This window comes from Lissotriton vulgaris, chromosome 3_1, assembly GCF_964263255.1.
Source record: "Lissotriton vulgaris chromosome 3_1, aLisVul1.2, whole genome shotgun sequence".
Lineage (NCBI taxonomy): Eukaryota > Metazoa > Chordata > Amphibia > Caudata > Salamandridae > Lissotriton > Lissotriton vulgaris.
The window spans coordinates 711,980,003-711,995,335 of record NC_141689.1 but is presented as its reverse complement, the minus strand read 5'-3'; the positions used below and the strand labels follow the sequence as shown (position 1 = coordinate 711,995,335).

Here is a 15,333-nt window from a genome sequence, read left to right as displayed (position 1 = left end):
GAGAAAAAAATGACAAAACAAAAACTTCACTGAGTCTATTCAGGTTACTTGCAGGACAGGATAAGTGGACAGGTGCCGCTGGGACCACCAGGCATCACGGCACGCCTCTGTCGTTTTAAACAACCTACTCTGGGCACGAATGGTAGTGTTAACTGAAGTCCAGTTTTCTTGCTTGCCAGTCCAAGTTGTCACAGTCTACCTGGGTACTGTGGGTCCTGTACCACTTGGACTCACTGTGTGAAAGTCTATTTACAATGTTCGCTGTGAGGGTATATTTGGAATAACAGTGAAGTTTGTGGCTGCTACGTCTTCAAAAGTGCCCTGGCTCCACGGATAGCAAGCCACCAAAGACAGATAAAGTCCAGCGACTGTTAAAGATTTTTCCTCGGATGCTGCAGTGCTTCCATCTGTCCTATAGTGGAACAACTTCCGGCTTCCCTCTCTCACCTGGATTTCCTTCTCTTACCAGGATTCCCCTCTCACGGGAGTCCCCTGAGGTTCTCTTCACCAGGCTTCCACAGGACTGTTTGGACTGCGTGGTATCCATCCCATGCCACACCATAAGGTCATGTAGCCAACGCCACCAGTCCCACCGTCAAGTGGTTCGCTCTGCCTCAAGGACTGATGTTTCCAGGGTCGGTGTACTCCTGTCATCTGGACTCTGGTGCACAGGTATCTACGATACAATCTTTCGGGTGACCCTGTCTTTGTGCGTTGCTTCCTGATACCTGTCGTGGAGCGGCTGCAGAGACATCCCGCTTTGCGAAACTCCCCTCTCACAGGAATCCCTTGAGGCCCTTGCCCCTGGATTGCCAGGGAACTGCGTGGGCTGTGAAGGCCTCTCATAGGCATCTCTAAGGGGTCACTCAAGAACTCCCAACAGGGCCACGTCCAAGCCTCAAGTGCAATCCCAAGTGTGGATGTTCCAATGGTCGATATTGCTCACACCAGTAGGTGTTAGGTTCACCAGTGCACACGATGCACAGCTGGTTCCTGGGTGGCCAGCCTCCCAAGGCACCAAATATGCCTCATTGACCTCTGGGTGTTCCATATGCATTGGGCTCCACTCCAGATGTCCAGTGCTCCTTGGATGTTCTTAGGGATGCCATTTATTGCGATAACACTCACAGTTCTTATTCTGTACTTTGCAGTGTGTCAGGTGTCTACTACACACCATTCTATTCTTCTTCTTTTCTTTGCTCTCTAGTGCTGTGGCCACATGCCACACCTTTCTTCTCCACTTTCATCTTCTTTCCTTCCCTTCTTGTCCTATTCCTCCAGACCTCTCCATGTGACGTGACCTTCCTGGTCGAGTCCAACCCCCCTAGGACTGACTCTCTTCTCTTCTTTCTTCCCTGACCAGGCCTCTTGCTGTGATCTTCTTTTCACAGGGACCTCCCTGGTCGAGTCCTGTCCTCTCTGTAGGACTAGCCTCTTTCCATGGACCTCACACAGGTCTTCTCTTCATGGACCTCTCACTGGTCTCCTCTTCGTGGACCTCTCCCAGGTCTCCTCTTCATGGATCTCTCACAGGTCAACTCTTCATTGACCTCTCCCAGGTCTCCTCCTCATGGACCTCTCACAGTTCCCTTCTTCCCTTGCGGATGCACTCCTTGCTCCTCAAGGCTACTCTATAGTAGCGCTCGCTCCTGCCTCCACTTAGGCAAACTTTGCAGAGTCTGTCACACCCTGTGACAACATGGGTTTTCTTCCTCGCTGGGCTCTCATTCCCAGCCTCATGTCTGTGCTGTCCGATCTCCAAACGCATACCTCAACGCCACTCTGACCTCATGCCCTTTCTTTCTTTTCTTGGGTGCTCTCCACTGACGCCTTGCGATCCCATGCTCCCGACTTGTGTTAGAGCGTGTTCATCACTAGGACCTGTCTCCTTTCATCAGGGACTTTCCTTACCAATGGGTGACTCTGTACTCTAACGAAATGCACTCTGCGCAGTCTCTGGGAACAAACACCCATCTCTTGCTACATTGACAGTGGTTCTCGGTATGGGGATACATAGCCTCTCCCTACCAGTTCATGTCCCTGGGTGCCACCACCACTTCAGCTCTAGGCCACAGACACCTTCTCTGCTCTGTGTGCTGGTCCTCCATACACTGTTCACAACTGTCTGATGCAGTAGCCACCTATGGCCATTAGGTGGTGCTGCCGCACTATTTAGAGGCCCCAGCAGTGTTTCCCCATGGTTGTTCAGCACATCCTCTACAAATAGTCTTGTGCAATCTAGAGTTCTGTGTTCTTAGGAGCCATGTACCTCAGGGGACCCAGTCTTTCTTTAGTCCAGCGAACAGGCTGGGTGCAGTGTAGTGGGGACGGCCACTAGGTGGTGCTGCAGGCACCTTACGTGGCAGTCCCTTTCATGCAGCAGGACATGCTGCCTTTCCTGACCTGCTCTGTACAAACATCTGCAGGGGGTACACTCACCATGGAAGCAGCGGGGCCAATCCACGTTCTCTCCCCCCGCTGCTGCAGACACCGGCCTTAGTCTAACACAGTTGCATCTCCTCCATTAACTGTGCTCTGCAGCTGGTGTTCCTGTGCTGCTGTCCGTTCTAGTGTACTCTTCTCCTTTTGTTTAATTTTTTAACAAGCAGCCACCACTCTTCACTCTCCGTCTCAGTGTGCTGCTGTCAGAGCTCTTTCCTTCTCTGGCGGCTCTCTCTCCACCTTCACAGGCCGCACCGGGGCCTCACTTCATGCTGGCATGGCCCTGCATCTAGCCCTACACTTCTTACTTGCGGTGTTATAGCTGCCACCGTCAGGCTCGATTCGCAGGAGCTGCTCCACCGCCTGCAGCTCGGCTTCCTCAGTGGTCCGACCCAGCGCACGTCACGCAGGAAACCATCGCTTCATTGCAGCACCTAATTTTTCACGCCGTGCAGAGCTCCTCCAAACGTCGTCGGGCCGCCATCCTCTGCTGCTACCTACTGCCCCAGATCGGTGCAGTCATACACATGACACGAACAGGCTTCAATTGCGGAACCTTACCTGCCATTGGGGATGCCTCACTGCAGCTACACAGGGATCACGGTGTCAGTGACCTCGCTTCGCTGCACACAGGCACTTCAGACGCGGGGTGGACTCGGGTTCAGGGGATCTGTGCATTGCGCCTCGCTCACTCAATACCCGTGCACCAGACCCAGCACTTTATATCTAATTTCATCACGAAGGCATCGTCCCCATTGTTCCTCTTCCAACCCTGCAAGTTCACCTCACGCCGGACGGGTCTGAAGGCACTTTGGGGCATATTAGGAAGAACCTCGTTAAAATTATCGCTGTTTTAGCGGCAGGAAACTGCCGCTAAAACGGCGATAATGGGCTTGCTAATATGCGTTATAGAATTCCAATAGAAGCAATAGTTTCCTGCCACTAAAATGGTGATCATTTTAACGAGGTTCTTGCTAATATGCCCCTTTGTTCTATAAATGTTTTACACTACTTCTAAGGGATTGATGGTTGGAAGTTTATAATGAAGCACTGCAGACGGGTTCTCTTCCGACTACCATGAGCAAAGCCCTAGTCGCTATGATCTCAAAAAAGGACAAAGACCCTGATTTACTGGGTTCATATAGACCCATATCTTTACTGAATATAGATGTAAAACTATTAAGTGGAATCACAGCAGAACGCCTTCTTCCACTGATGAGGTGCTTGATCACCATTCACCAGGCAGGGTTTATTCCCATACAGAATACTTCATATAACTTACAACGCCTGGCACATGAGTGGCATGCCCCTTGCCTGGAGGACTCTGACAAAGTGATAGAATCCCTTGATATCGAGCAAGCGTTCGACTCAGTGGAATGGCCCTATATATGACAGACTCTTGAACGTATAGGAGTGGACAAACAATATCTTAAATTGGTTCAGTTGCTCTATGCAGCCCCGTTGGCCAGGATACAAGTGGGCAGGACTGTGTCGAGACAGATATAACTGGGGAGAGGAACAAGGCAGGGATGCTCGCTCTCGCCCTTGCTTTTTGCAATTACGTTGAAACCTTTGGCGGTTCGGGTGAGAACGGTTATGGACGAGTGGGGAATACAGCTAGGTAACACCAATCATGCGATTTCCCTGTTCGCAGACGCCATTTTGGTCCACTTGCATCAGCCGGAAAGCTCCATTCCGGTACTACTGTAGGAATTGCAGCAGTTTGGTAAAGTCTCGGGCTACATATTAATCCCGGTAAGTCCAAGGTGATACCGATGGGCAGGCTGGCTGGGCTCATGCCAGAATTGAGACCAGTAATAGACTTGCCATGGGCTGCGGAAGGAGAGAGAAACCTAGGTATACGTCTGGCCAACTCTGCTGATGCATTCCATGCAGGCAATATAGGTAGTGTCCTTGAGGACTAAGGAGCTCGATCCGCTTCTGAGCTGACTTACCACTCTCACTAATGGGTCGTATAGCAATTATCAAAATGATTATTTTGCTACGGGGCCTATTTAAATTGCAACATTCATACTATGTGATACCAAAATCCTACTTTACTACTTTGGAGGCTCAACTTGGTACTCTCTTGTGGGGGAATAAACAACAGAGGGTTCGACTTACGACGTTGTAGAGAACATGGGAAAGAGGAGGGCTGGAGGTCCCACGGTTGGAGATGTACTACATGGCATCCTAACTTCAATACGCTGTTCATTGGTTGGATGATGAAGATAACTGGGAGAAAGTCCTACTGGCCGGGACATATGGAGGGAACATGTTGACGGATCTGTTAATGATGAAATTATTGATCCCTAATAAACATCCATATGTGATATGTGATATAAGTGGAGAAGTGTGGCTCAAATGGTTAGAGCGGCAGACCCTGATGCAGAGGTCTGGTCCAGGACCAGGGTTCAATACCCGCCTCAGCGGGTCTTGGGCTCAATTTCCTCGGACCTGATAATTCTCGCCTCGGTGCCTATTCTAATCATGGGTCCCACTCTGCAACTCTGGGCAATAGCTTGCTTAATCTCCACAACGGCCCCAACAGCGCTGGGATGCCTGGCTTCACCTTGGGGGTGCCCAGGAGTGGACATTTCACAGGGAAAAACCAGGAAGGGTTCCTAAGTGGTATACGGACAGTGCCGGGACACCTCCGTTGGAGGTAGCTGTGCGCTTTACAAATGGCATTTACATATGACATGTGGCATTACTGTGGGAACAAGCGGTAAGATGGATAGTCCAGCATGCCTCAAATGATCCATAGATGCCCCTATGGGCAGTCTGACCATTTGCTGCGATTGCTGACTCTATGTCGGTGGGCTGCTGGAGGGACGGAGGATGCCAACTGATGGGCGATCTCTATACCGAAAGACACTTTTTAACTCGTGAAGAAGAACAAAACGAGTTCGGGCTAGGGCCTGGTCAATTTTTACAAGATGGTATAATATCAAGTGTCGCACAGGAGCTATGGCGTCATTTCCTGGATGAGCCACCTGTAACAAATGTCTTCAGGACAATGATAGAGATGGCACAGGGAAAACGACTCATTTCCCATTTGTGTAGGGCACTTAGAGAGGACCTCCCGAGTGAACCGTTGGGTCTACACCAGAAATGGGAGACGTTACTGGAAGAGCCCCTGACAGAGGCTGATTGGCGTAAGATACACGCAGGGGTGCACAAGGTTAGTGCAAACACTCCCTTCAAATTACTACACTACAACGTTATAAATCAGGTATACTTAACCCCTCGTAGACTACATATAATATACCCCAAATGGGCGGACTGTTGCCCTGAATGTAACACACGAGAGGTGGACTTCATCCATATGAACTGGCTTTGTCCCACGCTGCAGTTCTATTGGGACCGGGTTTTAGCACTGTTGGGGGAGGCCACGGGCTGGACCATCTCCCGAGACATCAAAATAGTATTGCTGGGCCTGCTACCCACGGCCAAAAATAAGAAGCAGAGCAGAAGTTTTGTGAAACTGGGACTGGTGCTGGCCAAAAGACGTATTGTGATCGCTTGGATGCAGCCACGCCCTCCGAACTATTCAGACTGGTTACGGGATACGAATGAGTGGGCGACAGCGGAGCTGGTCCGGATGAAATTTGTGGGGAAGGACGAGAAAGCGGAAGACTGCAGACTATCTTTGGAATCCATGATAACATATCTTAGAAAGATCAGGGACAGACCACACAACAAAACACTGTGAGAGAAACCAATCAAGTAGTTGATCCTAGTGGAACTCAGGATAGCCACGCTCTGACTCCCGAATAACATAGATAACAATAATACTCGTAATAAGTGGATTTGATCTATCTGAAAGGAAAGGGAAGGAGGGAGGGAGGGGGTTGTGTTTACTGGTTGATGTTTTCTATTTATCTCTATAAAATGTAGCAAAATTTGTTGGCAACTTACAGAGAGATATTACATAATGTCTTATGATGTTGTCGGCTGAAATTATATGGGCATGAAACATTATTATGTATAAGCCGAAACATGACATGTGTACAATAATATATAATGTGGATATAAGCCTTGATGTGGTATGTATACAATTTTAAAATGCAAATAAAAAATATATTTTTAAAAAAAACCTTACATAGAAACACTAGCATGTGACCAACCGGTCACTACACTTATAGGCAGTCCACTGAGTCATCTAGTAACCACGAGACCATAATTATTATCATTAACGCAGGAAAAGTGAAAGTATTGCATACCCAGATTCTGTGGTTGCCAGGATGGTAGGACACCCCTGAATAACTTGCCGTCTGCTTTGAGGTTTTGGACAGAGATTATGAGTTGATTTGAAATCGTGGAACATAAAGTGAGAACCGTATTCGAGGATCAAAAGGATTTATCAAATTTTCCCGAATTGTTTGTGATGTTTAATTCTTATTTCTTTGGTTAATGGTAGGAATCAACTAGACAGTATGTAGAATGCTTATATATGCCAACTATGTTGCAGTTTTTAATATTGTTTTTGTTTATTCAGCTACAAAACTCAAGGAGTAGTGGATGATGTCACTAACAAAATAGTGGATTACATTCGCCCAGGGCCATATCGACTCGAGTGGGACAGTTTAATGACTACAATGGACATTGTTGAAGAGTTTGAACAGGTAACATCTTATCTAAGTGCAAACACAACCTTCGATCTTTGTAAATTTGTTTGTTTGATTAAGTAACGTTCCACTTCTACTTCTCCTTGACCTCGACCTCTAGCAAGTTTAAAGTTGATATGGAATTGCTGCTAAGTTGGGCTGATACTGACAAATACCTGGAGAAATGGGTCAGTACAGTCTCGCTTGGGTAGGACATCTGCCGAGGCTTGCCTGGGAGGTTCTCACCCATGCATTTTGAGCGAGTCAGACTGTGTGCCCCTGACTTTAAACTCTATTTCTATTCCGCGCAGACCCAGTTCCGCACCATTGGGTCCACCCGTTGCCATTCCTACCACATATTGTAGTTGTGACTTTGCTAGCCCGCACCCGGTGAACACTGTTATCGGTTCCTCCCAGAAATGCCTCAAGGCGATGATCGACACTGTTGGCACCATGGTATGGGCTTGGGATCGGTTGTGATGCCAGGCAGAAATGGACTCTATATTCCAGCCACTTATCCCTTGCTCGCAACCCGATACTGCTGCTCACGACAGACCCACAAGTGTGTAAACATCTGAGACACTGTGTAGGAAACTGCACAACACATTCCCAAAGCCACCTCCCCTACTGCATACTCTGGACCTTGTCCTCTCCTCTGACTCGCCCAAATGAATGATCACTCGCTTGTACTCTACTGTGAAGGCGAAAGTGCCAGTGGTCAGTCCAGGGGCAAAACGTGCATGACAGACAGACCTCGACTCTGAACTCTCCAATGAGCAGTGGCGTTTCTGCTGTGCCCAGACTGGAACCTTGTCCCAAACTATAGGCTGCACCTGATACTTGCCAAAAACCACCACAAAATGTAGTGTACCCCTGAAGTGCTATGTAAATTGGGTTTGTTGCATGACTCATGATGTTGGAGCACTCTGGAGATACTGACGTAAACTTTTTGCAGTTGTCCTGGACATGTCCTGCTGTGGCTGGATTCTGGGCACTAGTCTGTACTTGCATCGACAAAGTAACAGGCTATACCTTTTGGCATTGCCCCCTGGTTGTGCTTTTGGGATATGTTGGATGTCCCGCCTCGTATGCCTAAACCTACTGCTTTGATGTTGCTGTTGGCCAAGCGCCATGTGGCTATGCATTGGGGCTGTGGTACTCCTCCTCTGGTGGAAACTTAGCTGAAAGATGTTGCTTACTGGCAGCGAGATGAATATTGGACACTAATGCTGATCAGATCCCGCACGAGGGATATGTGGGGGACAATTAAGGCCAGATGTACGATCCACCAATTTGAGAGTAGCAAATTGTGTCGCATTTGCGACTCGCAAAATAGTATTAGTAAATGGGCCACAGGATTTTTACGGGCGCATAAGGGTCTAAAACCCAATTGGGGCTGCAAAAAACCTTAGTACATCTGACCCTTAGTGCGTATCTGATCAAATGTCCTGAGTGGGACCAGGAGCTGAATAGGCTGGTGGGAGATGGTACCACTGACTCCGGCACCATCTGATAGCCTTGTGATGCCGCAATTACACAATGTCTGACTCTTGCAAGGAGCTGGTGCACTGCTGCAGCACTAAAGGGCGATTGTTGCCTTCAGTATTAGCTCCTGTTTCTATTAGCCCAGTGTGCTGTGTTGACTCTTGAGTTTGGAATACTAGAATATACTCTATGACAGATACATTAAGTGATGTTGAAGACTTGTGCTAGAGTGTCTGTGGCATAAAACTTTTAATGTGCCATGTAATTGTTGTCGCCGAGATTGGCGATGCTTCTATTATTGCTTGTCACTTTCTTTTAAAAACTCAATAAACAAATAGAACATTTTTGGGACGAGAAGGATCATTTGTAAGGATAAAAAATTCAATTTCACTTTAGAGAAGCGCTATTCTATCGTGCTTAAGTTGAAGTCAATTTTATTTAAACTGTTTTCTCTACATTTCTGCAGAGTGGAGCGCAAAAGTATCAAGAATAAAAATGTAGCTGGGTTTTAAGGTGTCTGATCACATTTTCATTTAAGGGGTAAACATCCGCTCGGAAGCAGCAGCTAAACGCTAACTCATTCTTGGCACCCAGCAGGGACCCACCAAACCTCGCTGCCGGTAAATGAGTACATCCTAAACTGAGAAACACAATTATATAGGAAAAAAATTGGTCATGCCGACCTACAACAAAGAAACAACTTAAATGAGAGTGAAGACAATCTATGGCAGCGTCTTAACATTATCATTCATGCTCAGCACTTGCAGGCTTCACCCCTCCACACCCTCCAACTATGGTATATAGTATGCAGAGTAATTTTTCCCTATCCGCCTGTGCTGGTGCATACTCCTTCATTGTATTACATTCCATTAGGCATTGGAAGTCATCAAAAGATATGGACCAAACTCCTTTTAAGACCTCCTTGTAGTTACACTTACATTTTCCTCTCTCAGGAAATGTCTCTCTGGCTTGTGTGAGCGGCCCTCAACAATGCTGCTTTTTCTATACATATAACATGGCAAGTCCTGCAAACTTAGCCCATGGGTCTGGCTACAGCTGTAGGTTATGGCTCTGGTAGTGCATTGGAGTCTGCTGCCCAGACCCCAGTGCCTGTGTTCCCTCCCAAAATTGTTATGTTCGACTTGTAAATTCCAAATTGATAAATATGTTACCCCCTTATAAGGCGATAGTATATGGTACCAGGGGTACCCAGGGCATAGGTGGTAAAGAGGTCCCCAGGGTTGCAGTACAGTTTTGGCCACCCTGGGTGACCCAGGAAAACTAATGACAGCAGGCCTGCCATTGAAGACAGGAAGAGCAGTGCAAACTGCTCGAAAACAGCTGTGCCCTCACCATGTGTGTAACAGTCAAATGCACTAATGAAAAAAAACGGATTTTACTGTTTAAAAGCATGTCATAGAATATTGACAATGAATATAAAGAAAAGACAGCATACTGCAGCTCCATTACATCTTTATACAGATGTGTGTCTCCAGCCACCTCCCCAACTGATCCCCTCCCACATCCAACTTGACAGTAGGCCTCAGATGAATCTTGTTGTCCCTGAAACACAGGAATAATATCTAAAATGCTCTGGGGGGGGGGGGTGCAGGGGGGGCAACCCATCCCAGTACTCAAATTTTGCCCCATTTCTTTGGGCACCCTCCACCCTCATAAACCACCGTCTCTGCTAGCAGGCTACAATCCATGTGTCTCTCCTCCAGTCCTTGAGCTGCCGTGCTTGTTCAGCCCTCCACAACCGCTCTATGTTGCACTTTGCCATCACTAATCCCAATGTTATCCACAGTTTATCCATTCGAGGAATGTCAGTTGCATCCCAAATATTCAGCCAGCATCACGTCGCAGTAGCCTCCATGTCACTTCCACACACGCCATTCATGCATGCAGTCACGCAGTCACTTCTAACCAGTATTTATGGATTGCAGGACAGTTCCAGAGCATGTGAAAAAACATGCAATTTTGACCACATTTCCTGTGACAGTGCATCCACTGCACTACCCAGCTTCACCATAGTGGTATATGCACAATAACATTGGTGCAAAATGTTTAATCGAGCCTGTCAAAATCTGGATTATATGGCCACCTTCCAGGGGGATGCTGATGCCTCAGGCCACTCATCGCCCTCTTAGTCCTCGAGGTTGTGATCCCACAACTCCCTAAACTGAGTCAGGAATATCAGGAGTATTATTAATTAGTGTACAATAAGTGAGGGAGGTAACCTGCTTAGGCATGTGGTCAGCTAATAACCTATCCCCTAATGGTGATGAATCAGGGAGATCCTCACCCCTTGGCAATGCCTTCTTAAGTATATGCCGGATTTGCAGGTCATGGTAAGTTCAGTCGGTGCCAATTGGTAGTTGGTTTGCAGGTCAACAAACAAAACTACTCTGCCCTGCTTCCACAGGTCCCCCACCCGTGAAATGCCAAATTAGGTTTTCTTTATAAAAGCCCATCTGGGCTCTTACAGTGCCTAGCTGCACAGTGTTCCACAAGGGTGTAGCTTGGGTAAGTCTCCCACTCCAACCCAAAGACCTCGACGCTGCATGCCAAAGACCGACTGTAGTGGAGGTTGAATTAGGAAGTAAGGCGGTACGTATCCCCCCGTAGAGCGCCCAGAGGAATCCCCCCAGCCACATTGCCTGCCTGTCCAACCGAAGTGCCGGCTAATCCAGCCGGAGATGGACCTATTGATTAATACTAGTAAGCTGTGCCATCCAATAGTACTTCTGTATATCTGGGAAGGCTAGTCCACTATCATGGCTGCCTCTCGTCAGTTTTTTAGTGGCTATTCGGGTTAGGCCCCCATCCCAAAGCAACGCTTCAATGGTATTCTAGATTTCCCGAAAATAGGACGCTGACAGAGGGAACGGTGTGTTGTGAAGAGCATAAAGAAAGCAAGATAGTGCCATCATTTAAATGCACTATCTTTAATACATTTCAGGCACCCCTAAGGCGGGCCTCCTCAGCTCAGGAGTCAGGGTGCAGTATATTAAATGTGAGGACAAATAAGTGCAAGCCTATATGATCCTATAATGGTGATCACGTTGTGGAGGAGAGAGGTACATGCATAAGTGCACCCACGGGAGTCGCACCTTGACGTATGTTTGACTACAGGTGTCTACCCTTTTAGCCCTCCTTCCATGGGGCAATTAGTTTCATGTCCTAGGGTCTCAAAGTGAGCCTTTTACTTAGTGGAGTGTGACACAGGTCAGCCCGCCCAGTGGCATCTTATCACCAAGAGGTTGGTAAGAACGGAGCCCTTCATTCCACATTCCACTTTATGCTTAGCATTGGCCCTTTCGGGCCACCCGGCAGAAACATGTCCACTGCACCTACAACGGTGAGGGGATAATAATTTCCAGATTTCACAGTTCACTTGTTTTTTAATACTGTATAGTAGCCTGCCACATTAAAATGAATAGGGTAACTATATGGTTTTTAAACCTCACTCACTTTCCACAGGCCCGCACTCAGTTTAGAAGTGCAACCCTGTCGTCAGGTGTATGCCCGCCCTTCACCAAACCGAGTTTCTGGAGGGAAAGGACTGGTCAATGATGAAGCATGACACCAGGTGGTGTGTGAGACTAGTCAGTCACATTTTGTGAGATGCCCACATCCACAAACTAAGTACCCTGCACTGAGGTCACCATTCTGGGAGCTGCACCATTTTGTGTTACGCCTATAATGGTGATCCCCATTGGAAACTACTGTAAGTGTTAGCTGTCTATAGGTTCACATGGGCTGCCACCCGGGCATTCTCAAGGTTCGCAGCTCCATTATGGTACAGCCAAAATATGTCATGTTTGGTATCAAACCGGTGCCATGAATCACATGCCCTGGGTGACGTGGAATGCACCCTGGTGGCAATTTTAGAGATTGCCCACCTGGTTTCCCCAGTTTCTCTGTGCTCTGACTGGTAGACCCACACTTTCCCGTGCCTCCTGATGCGCCAAGACAGGATTCTGACCTCCTGCCAGGCAGTGTGATCACTCCCAGGAGTCAAGAACAAAAGCTTGGGCAGGAAGGAGGTCACACCTCCCTCCTCCCAAGCAGGCTAGTGAAAAGGCACATCAAGGCAGTGGGCTTCAAGGGCTGCAACGCCCATGTTATGCACGAGGGCATACTCCCAGTGGAGGAAACAGCCCTCCTTCAGCACCAGGCACATTTGCACCCAGGCATGCGGGAAATTAACTATGCAATAAGGTGTACAACCCCAGAAGGCTAGCCACCCGTCTAGGGTGAGCAGCCTGGTCTGCACACCACAATTTGACTTTTGTTCATCATTAGGTATGGCAGAATAGATAGAAGGTTTTAGGTAGAAAAGATGACATACAGCCCGGATGTGGTCACCTCAGGGTCGGAGTAGCTGCATGGACTAGCTGCCCATTAGCTACTAGCTCCCACACTGCTAGCTCCCCTAAATCTAGGATTTAAGTGACCACCCCCTCTGACACCAGAACATTAGTTCTAGACAACGTACTTCAAAGAAGGACCAAGAGGAGACCCATGTCGTCGATGACTGGACTTTCCTTACAGCCCCAAAGCAAAAGAGAGATACTCTGTGCCTGTGGCAACAGACTTGGGACTGCGTGATCGAGCCTCGTTCTTGGCTAAAACGCACCACTCCCAGAGAGAGGGACTGCTGTGGAAACCAGAAACACCCTCAGACTCCCATGGACTAGTGGCACAAGTCCCCTGCAAACTGCAGTTAAAAGCACTCACCGGATCCAAAGAATTGCTGGTCATTAGGCCCTCTGTAGGATAGCCCATATCCAGGGGGTCGAGTGCATTGTGGGAGTTGTAGTCTTGCCTGCCACGAAATTTCAGGACGCAACCTTGCTCTCCAGGACCCAGTGAGGTGCCAGTACCTTTTCATTTGGCTTACCATTGCCATTCCGACAATTAACCCCCACACTTGACGCCCATCTACAGGGAACACCATGCAACCTTAATCTGATGTCAGCAGCTGTGCATCTGTAGTGTTTTTGCATTTTGTGTTCGTGCAGCACTGTGTAAGCAGTAAAACCAGCATCCCCCTATCTTCAGTTCAGCACCACGGACAACCAGCACAACTCTGCACCCAGACTACACAGGACAGGTAAAATGGATCTGACTGGGGACTCCGGCCCCAATGAATTGTCAGCCATCTCTTGGCGAGCACCAGTAGCATTGCGACAAGCTTAAGATTAGCGTCTGAAATGTCTCTGACATGTCCCAGGAGGCACAGCATGGGGTCAGGTACGATGCGTTCCTGAGTGATATCGCTAACTATGGATCATATCTCTAGCCAAAAGTCTGAAACCTTGGGACACATCCAGGCCAGGTGCGCGAAGTCCGCGCCTGGAGCAGTCTACCAGGCCCATCTTATGCAGCCTGACGGCTGTGCGGTAAGAACAATGTATGTATTAAAAGTGAATAAGCTGTAGGCGATAGTTGGGAGAGAGAGTTGTTTGGTTTGGCTACAGCTGTATTGAGAGTTCACTAGCCAGTTCCATGCTCCACGCGTTGCGAGCGCGCTTAGTGTCTATGGGGGATGCAGCCAGTGTTAGGGCGTAAAGCCTAGTGACTATTTTACGCGGAGACTTAGAGGAGTGTAGATGTTCAAGCGCAGTGTTGGGCTGGGGAGCTACTGGAAAGGTTGGGTTGTCGTTTTTGCAGGTGGCCCTGATCTTGTAATAGAGCAGTTTATCTAGATGTAAAGCATCCTCCGGCAGTGTGAGAAAGGTGTTACTGGGGTAGATGTCAGGTAAAAAACAGGGGAGTCATTCGGTTCAGGAATAACAGAGGTGGGAATCCTAACATATGTGCAAAACCAAATTACCTCTGACACCATAGATCCAAACTTTCTTTTTCTCCAGTTGGATTTTGTATTTATCTCTGGATTATAATTAAATATAGGAGACATTTTTTGTGGCTTTTCCCAAAACAAATTCTCCCTTCGCAGGACAAACTAGACAATTACCTTCTTGCCTTATTTTTTATATGAATTGTTAACAAAAAAGCATACTTTTTGTATATGAACAAGATTTAGAATAAACAAACATCTGTACAATTTACAAACATGAAACCTATTGGTACTACAAAGCACCAGAAACTGTACATTTCACCAGGCAAAGGATAGTCCTACTCATTTCTTAATAAACAAGGTACAGGGACTACTCAAGGTACCCTAGTGTTTTACGCCAATGAGAGGTTGCACCACTGTCTTGAACCTAGGTATAGGGCCATGCACAGTAGGCTCTATCATGTCCAAGTCCGGGACTTGTGATACCAATTTTAATATTTTCTGGTCATAGCAAGACGTGGAACTTCTTTACGGCGGGTAGTACGTGAGGCTAAAGCCCCGACGTTGTCTAGTTTGTCCTGCGAAGGGCGAATGTGTTTTTTTGAAAAGCCACAAAAACCGTCTCCTATATTTAATATAGTCCAGAGATAAATAAAAAATCCAACTGGAGAAAAAGAAAGTTTGGATCTATGATGTCAGAGGGAATTAGTTTTTTCACACTGGGGTAGATGTCAGCATTAGTGTGGATATCTAGATCTGCTGCTCGACGAGCCATGCCCAGTGTCTGCAGTGGGGGTAATGCCGGGTTGCTAGCGAGCTGCATTGAGGGTGCGAAAAGTGTTTTTGATTCAGTGTATTTGCGTAGCCCGTCCCAAGCCCAGCGTACACACTCCACCGTGTCTGTCTTGCCTCTTCGACCGTGACATGCGGCTGAAAAGGTGTTGGGTGAATCCAAAGATGGAGGAAACTAGCTTGGGCACATAGCGCGTA

The 15,333-nt window shown here is 47.7% G+C and overlaps 1 protein-coding gene across 1 annotated transcript in view; it reads left to right on the top strand.

The window, feature by feature from the left end:
- STARD4 (StAR related lipid transfer domain containing 4) overlaps nt 1–15,333 on the top strand; it is a 196,865-nt gene that overhangs the window by 126,310 nt on the left and 55,222 nt on the right. Inside the window, exon 4 of the mRNA XM_086961013.1 lies at nt 6,944–7,070. Coding sequence (XP_086817139.1) covers nt 6,944–7,070 — 127 coding nt within the window. The remainder of the gene's footprint in view (nt 1–6,943; nt 7,071–15,333) is intronic.